The 15040-nt window shown below is 44.6% G+C and overlaps 1 protein-coding gene across 1 annotated transcript; it reads left to right on the top strand.

The window, feature by feature from the left end:
- Positions 1–370: 370 nt before the first annotated feature.
- LOC138961825 (uncharacterized) lies at positions 371–14836 on the top strand. Its single transcript, XM_070333497.1, has 5 exons — positions 371–798; positions 5675–5820; positions 8457–8652; positions 9683–9817; positions 12535–14836. The coding sequence occupies exons 1-5, from the start codon at positions 570–572 to the stop codon at positions 12978–12980; spliced, it is 1152 nt and encodes a 383-aa protein (XP_070189598.1). The 5' UTR covers positions 371–569; the 3' UTR covers positions 12981–14836.
- The last annotated feature ends 204 nt before the right edge of the window (positions 14837–15040 follow it).

Below are 15040 nucleotides of genomic sequence, written 5' to 3'. Positions count from 1 at the left end.
CTGGGAAGGGAGGAACGCATATAATAAGTCCTAGACTGGGTGGAGATGAGATTTAAAGATCTGCACAGATCCTGCCAGAACTTGATCGTCCTCTAGATGGTTCCAGTCTACGATCGTCCTGGGAAAATAAGAATTTCTCTCTGCTGTGACATTATTCTAATGACACACATCATGAATTCATCACATTTTCGATTTTATCAAAACATATGCGACGACATAAACAAGCACGCACACACAAAAAAACAAGTAAATAGATTTGTGTGTCGTAAGTTTCTTCTTACAGCAAGCACAAGTACCGTACTTGGATTATTAGTCAGCCCTTGCTTAGCTCCCTTGTCACAGCTCTTGCGCGCGGTGAGACACGAGGTGTCAACGGTTGCTAACGCGGGTCGACGGCCATCTCTAAGGAAGCCGCAGCAGTGAGCAGACTGAGAGGAAACAAAAGGGGTTCCACTCGATAACTACCCGACCCCGTCGTTTCTTATCTCAGGCGCAGGAGGGGGAAAGACCCGTAGTTCGTCAGCCGGGCAGAGAGAAAGGCGTGTAAAGCGTGAACAAGGCCAGAAAAGATGGAGGTTACACGCGCCGCGAACGCGCTCCGAAGCACGATAAGAACAGTGAATGCAGACATCGATGATATTCTGACGAGTGGAAACTATTATTGCACGGAGGAGATCGCACGCGAGCTGACGGCCATCAAGAACGGCATGGATCACCTGAATCTGGATGGCACGTTGCTGACATCGGATGAGTGGCAGGGATCATTTGACCCTCGTAACACTGGGGCGACCCTGGCAGGTCTGTGTGTGTCTGTCTGTCTGTGTGAACTGAATGTGTCTGTATGAATATATGTATATGTCATTCTGTCTGTGTGCTTGTGTTTGCCAGTGTGTGTATGGAATCTCAGACCTAAGGAATCCAACTCTTCCTTGAGACTTCCTTGACTTCACTCCTGAATTCATGGCCGCCCCAGATGACGTCCATGGACTGTGGTCTCTTCTCAAGTCCAAGACTCATGAGATCATGGAGAACCGAGTACCAAGCAAGATGTCTGCCAGCCGCTACTCCCACCCATGGATGAACACTGACATCAGAAGAGCCATACGAAGAAAACAACGAGCCCACAAGAAAGCAAGAAAGACGGGGAAAAAGCGTGACCGCGACAGGTACAGGCGACTACAGCAAGAGGTCAAGTTCCACATCAGAGACGCCCACAAGCAGTACATGGAAGACATCGTCAGTGAAGACTTCACTACAAACAGCAAGAAGTTCTGGGCCTACGTGAAAAGCAAGGGGCAAGACTCTGCTGGAGTTTCACCACTGAAGAACGCAGATGGCTTCCTGCAGAGCGACAGCGCCAAGAAGGCGGAGATCCTGAACGAACAGTTCCAGAGGGCGTTCACCACCGAGGACACATCTCGCATCCCCAGTATGGGCGACAGCCCTTTCCCGGCGATGGATGATATCCACATTGACGAAGGTGGTGTCCGCAAGCTCCTGAGGAACCTGAAGACGGACAAGGCAACTGGACCAGACTCCATCCCAGCCTTCATCTTGAAGATGGCTGCTGACCAACTGGCGCCCATCCTTGTTCGACTGTTCCAGCTCTCGTTGGATACTGGGGAGGTCCCGCTTGACTGGCGCCAGGCCTGGGTGGTGCCTATCTTCAAGAAAGGGGAACGACACCTTGCAGCCAACTACCGCCCTGTCTCGCTCATCTCCATCACCTGCAAGATACTCGAGCACGTGGTGCACAGCTCCATCATGAAGCACTTTGACCACCATGCCATCCTTACCAACTGTCAACATGGCTTTCGGCGTAAACGCTCATGCGAAACCCAGCTCATCGTCACAGTCCATGAAATTGCCCGGCAGCTAGCAGAGGGAGCCCAGGTCGACGCCATCCTGTTGGACTTCTCCAAAGCCTTCGACAAGGTGCCCCACGCCCGCCTGCTCACGAAACTGGCTTACTACGGAGTGAGAAACGACACCCTCAAGTGGATCTCTGCCTTCCTCAGTCAACATCAACAGCAGGTGGCCCTGGAGGGCGTCCTATCGTCTCCAGTCGGAGTGCAGTCCGGAGTTCCGCAGGGGACCGTCCTGGGTCCTCTCCTGTTTTTAGCCTTCATCAACGACCTCCCTGAATCCGTTCAGTTCAGCAGCGTCAAACTCTTTGCAGACGACTCCCTACTCTTCAAACGTATATCCTCTCCAGCGGACAGTCTGCAGCTCCAACAGGACCTATCCAGCCTCGAACAGTGGGAATCAACATGGCAGATGGAGTTCAACCCCAGCAAGTGCACCGTCATCCGCATTGCCCCGAACAAGAAGAAGCCCATCCTGCCAACTTCCTACAGCCTCCATGGACAGACTCTGGAAGCAACACCATCCAGCAAGTACCTAGGGGTCTTAATCTCCGATGACCTGTCCTGGAGCAGCCATGTGCAAGCGACTGTCAAAAAGGGCAACAGAACTGTGGGCTTCTTGCGGCGGAACTTCCGGGAGTGCACCACCACCGTCAGAGCTGCTACGTACAAGGCCATGGTCAGACCGGTCCTTGACTACGCCTCGCCAGTCTGGGACCCGATCTCTCAGAAAGACGTCACGGAGCTTGAAAAAGTCCAACGCAGAGCAGCCCGTTACGTCCACAACAACTACAGCGATCGGACCCCAGGCTGTGTGACCAGCATGCTGAAGACCCTCCAATGGGAACCACTCGCCGACAGAAGACTCGCCAACCGCCTCACTATGCTCTACAAGATCAACAACGGCATAGTCGACATCAACAAGGCCGAGTTCTACACCTCTGGCGACAGCCGCACCAGAGGAGCCCAGAGACTGTTCCAGGAGAGGGCATCCCATCCTGTTCTCTTCAACTCCTTTTTCCCCCGAACACTGCGTCAGTGGAACAAGCTCGACACTAAGACCACAGTTGCTCCTTCACTGGAGTCCTTCCAAACTGGTCTGGGTCGTACCCACGGACTTGCCTCGCTGACACAGTAACCCTGCAGCTCTTCGTGTAAATAGTTTTATACTTTTAACCATCTTCTCGGAGTTATTGGGTCACCCACCACCAGTAACCAATTACTCAGTACTCCGCCGCTGGACTACAGACGTTCGGATGAACCCAGTCCATACCAAGAAAGAAGAAGAAGAAGAACTCCTGTTTTTAATTTTTAACACCACACTGTACGAATAATATGTTTTATGAAACAAAAAGTTTAGGACCATACATATTCGAGGTCTTTTTAAATGGCGATGCGCACACCACCCATTACCCCCCGCGGGTTTGGAGGAAGAATTTACCCGATGCTCCCCAGCATGTCGTAAGAGGCGACTAACGGATTCTGTTTCTCCTTTTACCCTTGTTAAGTGTTTCTTGTAGCCTATAGAATATAGTCAATTTTTGTAAAGATTTTAGTCAAGCAGTATGTAAGAAATGCTAAGTCCTTTGTACTGGAAACTTGCATTCTCCCAGTAAGGTAATATATTGTACTACGTTGCAAGCCCCTGGAGCAAATTTTTGATTAGTGCTTTTGTGAACAAGAAACAATTGACAAGTGGCTCTATCCCCTCTCCCCCCTTTCCCCGTCGCGATATAACTTTCGTGGTTGAAAACGACGATAAACACCAAATAAAGAAACACCACCCATTGGGTGGAGGCCCTGTGTACATGAGTCCAGCCATCAGGAAAATGACCTGCTACTACGGTGCCCTGAAGATTTGCTATTGAAGGCCAGTATGTGGTTCACTAGTGTAATTTTCTTATAAATACATGTAATGCAAACACTTTCCTGCTTTGGTGGGTCAGGGATCAGACCCAGGTCAGTGGATTATCACAAAGCTAACAATGCCTCCAGTCATCCACATCCACTAGAATCTAACCTACATGCTTAATTTTACAATTTACTTATTGTTCACAGTACAGAAGACATCCAGGGATCACAGTTCGTGCAGTTTCTGGCCAATACAAGCCGCATGCTCCTGTGTAAATGAAAAACAAACTTCAATCAAAACAGAACAAAAGGAAAATGACCTACCAACCCTTAATTTTGGGGCCTTGTCATTGGTAACATATAAATATTAATTTAGGTGGGCGTATTATACCTACTGTTTATGATTTCTTCTCACCCTAATTCTTTGATTGCTTTTAGTGAAATAATAGGTACAGTAATTTATCGACTCAAGGCAGAAGCATATCATTTTTTATGCCTACAATTTTCTTTTTCACTTTTATTTTCTGTTCTCCTAGTATCTTAAAGAGTTTGTATTTCAAGTTTCATGAAGATTGGTCCAGTAGTTTTCTCCAAATCGTTCTACACATACACACAGACACATACACACCCCAACCCTGGTCTGGATCCCTGGTCTACCTGAAAACATTTAACCAAAACTTGACTAAATGTAAAAAGATTGTATCTGAGTAAAATCCGAAAGACGATCACATTGAACTTGTAAAGTGGTTCAAGCTGTGGGGAAGCGCTTTATACAGGGTCCCCACTGGTTTTTAGAAACAAAATTCCATGACTTTTCCATGAGCCTCAATAACATTTTCATGACTTGATCCACAGGTCGCCATTTCCAAACACGCAAACTTTTTACGTCTTGTCACTGCCAGTTTTGACACTGGCTTGCTTTGCACTGAATTTGGGTCAGTTTCTACGCAGTGTCTCTTCGACAAGCAAGTCAAGCATTTGCTACGCAGTCAGATTATTGGTAATGTTTGCTGGTCCTGTCATTTCACTAAACTGAACCAGCCACTGTTTGTATCCATCTGCACTTTCGTAAATTCCGTTTCGTAACCGTCACTGTGAGTGTTACTTGACGAACTGTCATTTTTTTCACCGCGATACACAGTTCATTGCGAAGATCTTCCTCGGTAATTCGTTCCAATTCCGCATACTTTTTGTTGTCAAGAAACAACTCGAAAGAAAGTTTCAAACTCATCATCCTCCATCTTGCTTGTTGAAGCGCTAAAGTACTTTATCGATGCAAAAACAAAAGCAGAAAACTTCGACGAAACCAACTCAAATGCAGCGCAGATGACACGACAAGATAACGGAAGGAAGTGAGCCTCGCTTTGGCTCAAGTGCCGTTAAAAATACCGTTATTCATATGCAAATACGAACGAGAAGTTGGTAATACGAACAAGCCTTGTGCTGGCGACGCAAATCGCCGCTGGCTGGCAAGGGGGGGGGGGGAGGGGGGGAATGGCTGGGCGACGAAAATCGCCTCTGGCGTGCTAAAGGTTAATTTTTTTCTTCTTTCTTATTTTTGTTAAATTCCATGACTTTCCATGGCTTAAATTGAAATTCCATGACTTTCCAGGTTTTCCATGACCTGTACGAACCCTGTTTATAAATGTTCCATTATTATTATCAGCCCTGAAGGTCTAAAGAAAAGAGCATTAGCTTTTGGCTAGTGCTTCTCAAAATTTACCAGCCAAAGAGCAAATTTTACTTTGCCAAACCAACCATTTGTTTCAGCAGCTTAACTCGCATTTGGCGAGCAGATGATCACTTCTAATAGCCAGTTACATGTTTCTACTTACCATGGCGATTAAAATACTCGCCACTTTCAGGTAAACATTATCATTATTATCAATATTGTTATTTTACTCAACGTCATACAGTAGACCATATAATGAATTCCTCATGTCGATTGACCCACACAGGAGCCACTAGTGTGCTGGACGCGACGGCTGCGCGGCTGTTTGACTACAAGAGCCAGCTGGCGGCAGTACCCATGGGCCAGAAACAGGAGAACGAATCCCGGGAGCTGCACCAGTGGGCCATCACCACGCTCAAAGCCATCCAGGACGTAAGAAATAAACACATTAACAAATACAGTCGAACATGGGTACAGTGGAACCCCCATTTAAGACCTCAAAATATCTGAGAAAATCAGGTCTTAACCCTTAGGCTGGTTGTCGCCACATATGTTGCGCTACTTTACGTATACTGTCCCCTGGTTGTCACAACATCTGTCGCGCTACTGGCTCTGTCTGTTTGGTCTGTTCCGATTACCTCCCATGGATGCGAAAACCTATATGACCATTTTTCTTTATTTTTCTCTCTGTTAATTCACCAGTGGCTATGTAACATGTGTTACAGAATTGCACCAGTGTAAGGGTTAACAAGGAGGGAAGCTTAAAAAGGGGGTTATTCTACCCAGGTTACAACAGAAAGTTTGAGAAAAACAAGGTCTTAAAAAGGAAGGAGTCTTAAATTGGGGTCTTAAAAGGGGGGGGGGGTTCCACTGTATAATGACCATCCAAGGGGCCGCCAAAAGTGTTTGTCATTGATAGGTCGCGTTGTAAAAGTGAATAACATAGGAAATAACTCGTTACGGATCAGTATGTGTGGGGGCGCTGTGGCGGGGTGGTAAGACGTCAGCCTCTTAATCGGAAGGTCGAGGGTTCGAATCCCGGCCGCGGCCGCCTGGTGGGTTAAGTGTGGAGATTTTTCCGATCTCCCATGTCAACTTATGTGCAGACCTGCTAGTGGCTTATCCCCCTTCGTGTGTACACGCAAGCACAAGACCAAGTGCGCACGGAAAAGATCCTGTAATCCATGTCAGAGTTCGGTGGGTTATAGAAACACGAAAATACCCAGCATGCTTCCTCCGAAAGCGGCGTATGGCTGCCGAAATGGCGGGGTAAATAAACAGTCATACAGGTAAAATTCCACTCGTGCAAAAACATGAGTGTACGTGGGAGTTTCAGCCCACGAACGCAGAAGAAGAAGTATGTGGTCGTTGTGGACAGGTGGTAATTTAAATTATGGGGAGGTGGTCGGCAGGGCAGGTTTGATTGTAGATTTTTTGTTAGAAAGAAAAAGAAACAAGTCGGGTAAGGCGAAAATACAACATTTAGTCAAGTAGCTGTCGAACTCACAGAATGAAACTGAACGCAATACAACGCAGCAAGACCGTATACTCGTAGCATCGTCAGTCCACCGCGCACGGCAAAGGCAGTGAATTTGACAAGAAGAGCGGGGTAGTACTTGCGCTGAGAAGGATAGCACGCTTTTCTGTACCTCTCTTCGTTTTAACTTTCAGAGCGTGTTTTTAATCCAAACATATCATATCTATATGTTTTTGGAATCAGGAACCGACAAGGAATAAGATGAAGGTGTTTTTAAATTGATTTGGACAATTTAATTTTGATAATAATTTTTATATTTTTAATTTTCAGAGCTTGTTTTTAATCCAAATATAACATATTTATATATTTTTGGAATCAGAAAAGGATAAAGAGTAAGATGTACGTAAATTTGGATCGTTTTATAAAAAAAATAATTTTTTTACAATTTTCAGATTTTTAATGACCAAACTCACTCATTAGTTTTTAAGCCACCAAGCTGAAATGCAATACCAAACCCCGGCCTTCGTCGAAGATTACTTGACCAAAATTTCAACCAATTTGGTTGAAAAATGAGAGCGTGACAGTGCCGCCTCAACTTTCACGAAAAGCCGGATATGACGTCATCAAAGACATTTATTGAAAAAATGAAAAAAACGTATGGGGATTTCATACCCAGGAACTCTCATGTCAAATTTCATAAAGATCGGTCCAGTAATTTAGTCTGAATCGCTCTACACACACACACAGACAGACAGACAGACACACACACACACACACACACACACACACACACATACACCACGACCCTCGTCTCGATTCCCCCCTCTACGTTAAAATATTTAGTCAAAACTTGACTAAATATAAAAAGAATTCTTGAATGGTCCATGGGTTAAATGTTGTTTTGATATTGCTAAATGATCATTCCTTTTCATTATGGGGGTTAAGATGTTAGTGGTTTCCCGCAGTGGGGCACTGCGGTTATGAAATTAAAGGCCCCTCCTGTTTTTGGAACCGCAGGAGCTTTCTGGTTTGCTGTAAGGTAGATTTTTGGTTCCTCTTTCCTGTCATGCTCTCTTTTTCTTCATGAATTCTTTTCTTTTTTCTGCCTTCTTGCTCATTCACCTGTATTTTTTCCAAAAATCTCTTCTCTTGCCGCTTGTCTCGCGATTCATGTATAGTTTAATCTGTTAGTGTTCTGATGTAAGTCCAGCAGTAGATAGGTTAAGCCTATTTTAACATACTGGAAACTGGTAATCTTCCAGTAGGTATTAATTTAGTTTTACTAAAGCCTGCTGGGACACAAGTAATGGGTTAGTGCATTTGTAAACAGGAATCGCTTGACAAGTGGCCCCCTTCATCCCCCCCTTCCTCGTCCTGATATGGCTCTGCGTAGTCGGCTGGACGTTAAGCAACAAATAAACTAAACTAAACAAATGTTAGTGGTTGGTTAATAAACGCATGCACAAAAGTGTGGCATATATGTCATCAAATATTTCATCTACAGTCAAACCTGTTGATAACGAACACCCAAACATGCTATATGCCACGTTTGACTGAGTTCATCCAAGTCTTGTTTTAACTTTGTCTGCAGAATTTGGCGGCCTACACATACGGAGCCACAGACCGTATCAAGCAGTTCGGCGACCACATAGGCGTGACAGATCGCTACACTGGTTACCGTAACAACTTGACCCGAGGGTCGCGCGACCCCTTCAAAATGGAAACATCCTGGATGGACAAGGGCCAGGTCACTGGGTTCATGAACCCCCTGTCCAGGTCTCATACAAGTGAGTTTTTACCATGCTGATTTTTAAATGTTGTCCTTTTTGTGCGTGTTCTTTCTGTTTGTGTAAGCTGCATGAAACCAAACTGATAAAAGAAATTAATTTTGATGTCAGGAGTGGTGGCTTTGGAAAAATTTCGATTGTATTGACTGAGAGCAGGCAGCTTCTTCTTCTTCTTTTTCTGCGTTCGTGGGCTGAAACTCCCACGTACACTCGTGTTTTTTGCACGAGTGGAATTTTACGTGTATGACCGTTTTTTACCCCGCCATTTAGGCAGCCATACGCCGTTTTTGGAGGAAGCATGCTGGGTATTTTCGTGTTTCTATAACCCACCGAACTCTGACATGGATTACAGGATCTTTTTCGTGCGCACTTGGTCTTGTGCTTGCATGTACACATGGGGGTGTTCGGACACCGAGGAGAGTCTGCACACAAAGTTGACTCTGAGAAATAAATCTCTCGCCGAACGTGGGGACGAACTCACGCTGACAGCGGCCAACTGGATACAAATCCAGCGCACTACCGACTGAGCTACATCCCCGCCCTAGAGCAGGCAGCATAAGGTGATCAGTGGTACCTGCAATGAGAGGACACCCTGGGGACCACGTGAAACTGTCCCTACATTGGCCTGTCATGACAGGTATGTTTTGGTCAAGACAAAGGGACTCTGGACGGTGTCCTTTCATTGGAGGTGTCCACTCATCAGAGGGGCCTCACATGGCAGGTACCACTGTACTACAAAAATAACTGTTGTGAGAGGGCACCCTTTGTGCGCCCAGTGTGTTCACTGAAGGTGTCCTTTCATGAGAGGGACACTCTCTGAGCAAACAGACCTGCAAACTACACAAAGTGTCCTTCATTGTCAGGTTTCCTTTCACCACACCAAGTGACAGTCTAATCAGTTTCAAATGATTGCTGCACACACAAACACACAAGGACAGAGATTAAATTGGAGCTGATACACACGAACAGAAATTGAATACAGTGTTCAATATAAACGTAATTCATTCATTTATTCTGTCCCCTTTTTCAGGCCTTGGCATTGCCAGCAGAGAGCGTCCGCAGCTGGAGCAGTCTCGATGGGGGAGCGTAGAGCCCGACAACTTTGGCTCTCTCCAAAAGGAGGTTCGCTTCAGCGATGACCGCCCGCCCATGACAGTCTACAAAGGTAAAGAATCAATGTGTACTCTCCTGTCTTGAATATGAGTTGTTATTCTTCCAGTAGCACTTTTCACCATGCTGTGATCCGGTGATAACCGTAAGTTGAGTAGATTTCAAAACCCAGTTGCTCATGCTCAATTCAAGCTCTACTGGAAATGTCTAGTGTATAACTTTTCACAATTCTTAGTAACTATCAGTGAACCTACTTCAGACAAGCATACCATACAGTAACCCGAGTCTTTGTTGTGCCTGAACACAGAAGTACACTTGCAAAGTGTGTGTTTACATTTGGCATGCTTGTGGCGTACACAAAAAACGTGTTTTTGTCACCGTTATTTAACTGTCAGCAGACAGTAATTTGAATCTGTTCATAGTTTACAGTGTTGATCTTTATTTCTGGAACAAACGCACCTTTACTACTGGTATTGGTATTGGGTATCACAATATTATCCTGTGAGGTTACACTCATAGAAATCCCGGTTGCTTTCTCACTGGGAAAATCGAGATGCCATACACTACAGTACTGCGCTACCCATTTTTTTTTCTGTATGTGGGTATTCATGTTTCCAAGCCCTGAGACTTTCGCTGTGATCTTGGGATCTTTATCATGCGCATGCCTTGTGTATTGTTAATTTGTGACTATAATTAATGTCTTCGACATATCTTAGACATTATAGTGACAACAATACACAAGGCAAAAGACATTATGGTTGCTGCCCTACATACCAACCGGCATGACAGGCAGTAAGTAAGACATTATGGTTGCTGCCCTACATACCAACCGGCATGACAGGCAGTAAGACATTATGGTTGCTGCCCTACATACCAACCGGCATGACAGGCAGTAAGTAAGACATTATGGTTGCTGCCCTACATACCAACCGGCATGACAGGCAGTAAGACATTATGGTTGCTACCCTACATACCAACCGGCATGACAGGCAGTAAGTAAGACATTATGGTTGCTGCCCTACATACCAACCGGCATGACAGGCAGTAAGACATTATGGTTGCTGCCCTACATACCAACCGGCATGACAGGCAGTAAGTAAGACATTATGGTTGCTGCCCTACATACCAACCGGCATGACAGGCAGTAAGTAAGACATTATGGTTGCTGCCCTACATACCAACCGGCATGACAGGCAGTAAGTAAGACATTATGGTTGCTGCCCTACATACCAACCGGCATGACAGGCAGTAAGTAAGACATTATGGTTGCTGCCCTACATACCAACCGGCATGACAGGCAGTAAGTAAGACATTATGGTTGCTGCCCTACATACCAACCAGCATGACAGGCAGTAAGTAAGACATTATAGTGACAACAACACACAAGGCAAAAGACATTATGGTTGCTGCCCTACATACCAACCGGCATGACAGGCAGTAACTAAGACATTATATAGCTATTCTGATGGACACGTGGGGGAATTCGGGGGCTGTGATTGGATGGTCTCACACATCCCTTTTCCGATCATCAAAGCATAACGATACAAAAGTTGGCCATTTTTGCCGATATCCAAACGATATCGGCAATAACAAAGACGCGTGGTTCCGGTTTCTTCCACGTGTATAAAGTACACGCATACCTCGCCAGGTTTGTTTCTGTCACTCTGTGACTAGTCGACAGACGATGCCATTTGCTTTGTGTGTGTTTTTGTTGTTGCTTACTGTACATGACATAGGCCCTACATTACGTGTAAAATCCAGTTCTTTAACAGGCAACAAACCTTGCAAATTTCCAGAAGCTGCAATCTGAAGCGACCTATCTCGGATTCTAGCAGATGATCTCTCCAATGTTTAACACAAAATCAGCAAACTCTCCTGTCACATAGAACGTCCATTGTATAGTGCAATGTTGAAATGAAGTTACCGGTCTGAAACATTTCGTCGTTTCTTCTGAGACAATCCTTGTTCTCTTATCATCTACAGATTTACCGCTGTCTTCACCACGCGAATTCCCAACAGAAGTCAGACTTTCGAACATACAATCTACGTAGGCAAGCATGATACGTCATGACGTCATATGATTCCTAACATATTGACGTAATGCTAAGCATCCGGTTATCTCGAGTTTTCTCCGTAATACATGTCCGTGGGTTTTTCAATGTTCGGTTATTTCCGTGGCTTCATGCGGAAAGGGAACCGTCGTCTGCAATCAACGACATGGACCATTCTGGTACTTGTCGCTGACAAAAACATGATTCTAACACAGAATTTAATGTCAGAATAGCTATATAAACGCTATTGTGTTTTCAGCGTAGCAATAGGGTCCGATATTTAGACTCGAACAAGTATAATGCGACTCGTCTTCGACTCGTCGGCATTATACTTGTCTCGTCTAAATATCGGGCCCTATTGCTACGCTGAAAACACAATAGCTGTTAATAGTGACAACAATACACAAGGCAAAAGACATTATGGTTGCTGCCCTACATACCAACCGGCATGACAGGCAGTAAGTAAGACATTATGGTTGCTGCCCTACATACCAACCGGCATGACAGGCAGTAAGTAAGACATTATGGTTGCTGCCCTACATACCAACCGGCATGACAGGCAGTAAGTAAGACATTATGGTTGCTGCCCTACATACCAACCGGCATGACAGGCAGTAAGTAAGACATTATGGTTGCTGCCCTACATACCAACCGGCATGACAGGCAGTAAGTAAGACATTATAGTGACTTGTGTGTGAACAAGCTGCCCTGTACCTTGCAGGTTACCGCACCATCGACAGCCTGTACCCTCGCAGCAACTCCTTCACAGCGCCCGGCACTCGGGCTGGCGGCGCCCCCGGCTACAGCGAACATGTCGACAACGTTCGCTTCCTCAATGGCATGAACGCCACGCTGGCCAGCCGCCCCGGCGAGAAGAGCCAGGAGATGATGTCCACCACGGCCCGCGGCCAGCGCACCATGACTGTGCAGGAGCAGGCCGGGATCAACACCACCTTCCCCGGCCGCACGGAGTACATGCAGCGCTACGGTGCGCCCAAGAGCGACTGCAAGACCAACGACTTCCTCATCAACCCCCGCCCCAACATGAACATTCATGGCCGCCCCCTGGGGAAAGCGCGCTACGACCCTAGCTTCACGGAATACCAGACGCGCTACGATTGGCCCGACGGAGAGAAGATTGTCAAACTTCCATGGATGCGCAAGTAGAGTCGGCATTCGCACCGCTGGTAGCGGGGTTCACAAACAGAAACTCGATCTTCCGTTTTGTGTTAGCGAGGTTGACTGCTAGTGCCCAGCCTGGAGTTGTCATCTGATGTCCTGTTTGGTCAATGTCAAATATTGTGAAATCTTAAAGGTAGCTTCATGGTCTTGTTGAAGTATACTATCGCTTTGAAAAAGACTCATTACATCAGTTATCTTAGTATGATCCACACATTTAAAATGTAGCTTGTTTGACCAAGAACTTATCCTGTAGCATAAAAAATGAGTTTAAAAAGAACTTGCCATTTGCCAGGCCAAAATGTAGGAGTAATATTTTATCTTGAAAAAAACAATCTGTATTGTAAGTTATCGACCTGTAACATCCGAGTGTGGATCAGAGTTATTTGTACTTCTTTTTATGTGTGTACATACATATTAGACCTGAGAAGTTTGGATACTCTTGCTCCATGCTACATTAAAACCCAATGTATCGATTGGAGATTGGATTTCCCTTCTTTGAGTCATGTGACTTCAGAGGCCTACAAAACTTTATAATTGGGCGTTTCAGGTTGACCGAAACTTTAAAGGAACTACAAAACACACGTCATGTGTTTGATTGCATGTGTGTGTGCTGTTCAATGTCAAAACAACAACAAAGTCAGTACACGACGTGTGTTTTGTAGTTTCTTTGAAGTTTCGGTCAACCTGAAACGCCCAAATATGAAGCTTATGTGTTTGATTGCATGTTTGTGTGCCCGGGCTCGTTCAATCGTCAAAACAACAACAAAGTCATAGTACCTGAAAGGAATTCGATCGATACATAAATGTTATTTGCGTGTTTGACCAAAATATGACATTTTACACAGATCTCGACAGTCATTGTTCATCGGAGAACAATGACTGTCTCGATCTGTGTAAAATGTCATATTTTGGTCAAACACGCAAATAACGTATAATGTGAATATCCCTTTGTACTCATTTTCTTGTGCATTTTTGTTTTGTCTTGTTGCAAGATGAAAGGCAAGGGGAGGAAGAAGATTGATTTTAGAAATTTTTTAGAAAGATATTCTCCAAGAAACCTCTCATGCACTGTAGTATAGTAAAATATTCACAACTACAATCAGTATTATATTCTCATTCGTTTGTGAGAGCAAGGAGCTGACATTAAACTGTACTTGGCCATATTTTGAGAGCATTTCAATGTGTCTTTTAAAATTGAAGCAATGTGCAAATCGTGACAAAGTCTGTGATAAAATTACTGTGGAAACATGAAGTGATTGCTAACATGAACTCAATCAGAAAATAATTGGGTTTATGCAAGGATATAGATACACGTACATGTATCCATGGAAAAAATCAACAAGTTTTCATTTTATTTTTATCAAGCAAGTTTTAGACTATGCGAACAGTCCCCATTACACATGTCAAATTAAGCAAGAGTGTCTAAAATACAAGCTCAGTAAGTACTGCTTATTATTGACAGTGTGATTAAAGTTTTGATTCTGACATTAAAGCATAACTAAATATCCTATTTGATTCGTGTTTTTATTCGTTAGAATCAACCACATTTCTTTTTTTTCTGATCCCATGTTTTCCACCTGCAACATAAAATGTTTTATTTTATCTTTCTGTGTTTGTGTGAAAGTTCATGTGCTGTAATGAGATGTAGCAAGATGTGTACAGATACGTTTCCCATCCTTGTCAGCCACATGATGACATATTCCTACTCATTTCAGTGTACAGAGTGTCCTGTGTAAAGTATTGGTTTAAGTTTCTGTTCTTGTGTAAGCAGTATTGATCAAGAATTGACCGCTATGAAATAGTGTCTACTGCTGAATAAAGTTGCCAAATTAATAAGTCTTCATGTGCCTGAAAATGTTTCATTTTGTGTTTGTTTTTAATTTTACAGTAATGAATGTACCATTGTGTGCATTGTTCTGGACTGAAAAGTTGGGTGTATGCCTTGTACAGAGAAGCGCCTTGTAGTCCCACAAATAGTTGAGTGCGTGATTCATTTTCCGCAAATAAATCACGCAATCTCGCCATTCTCTTTTCCCCACAGTGTA

This window comes from Littorina saxatilis, linkage group LG3, assembly GCF_037325665.1.
Source record: "Littorina saxatilis isolate snail1 linkage group LG3, US_GU_Lsax_2.0, whole genome shotgun sequence".
Taxonomy (NCBI): Eukaryota; Metazoa; Mollusca; class Gastropoda; order Littorinimorpha; family Littorinidae; genus Littorina; species Littorina saxatilis.
Note: the sequence above shows the minus strand (reverse complement) of the source record. Positions and strands in the feature narration are given on the sequence as shown.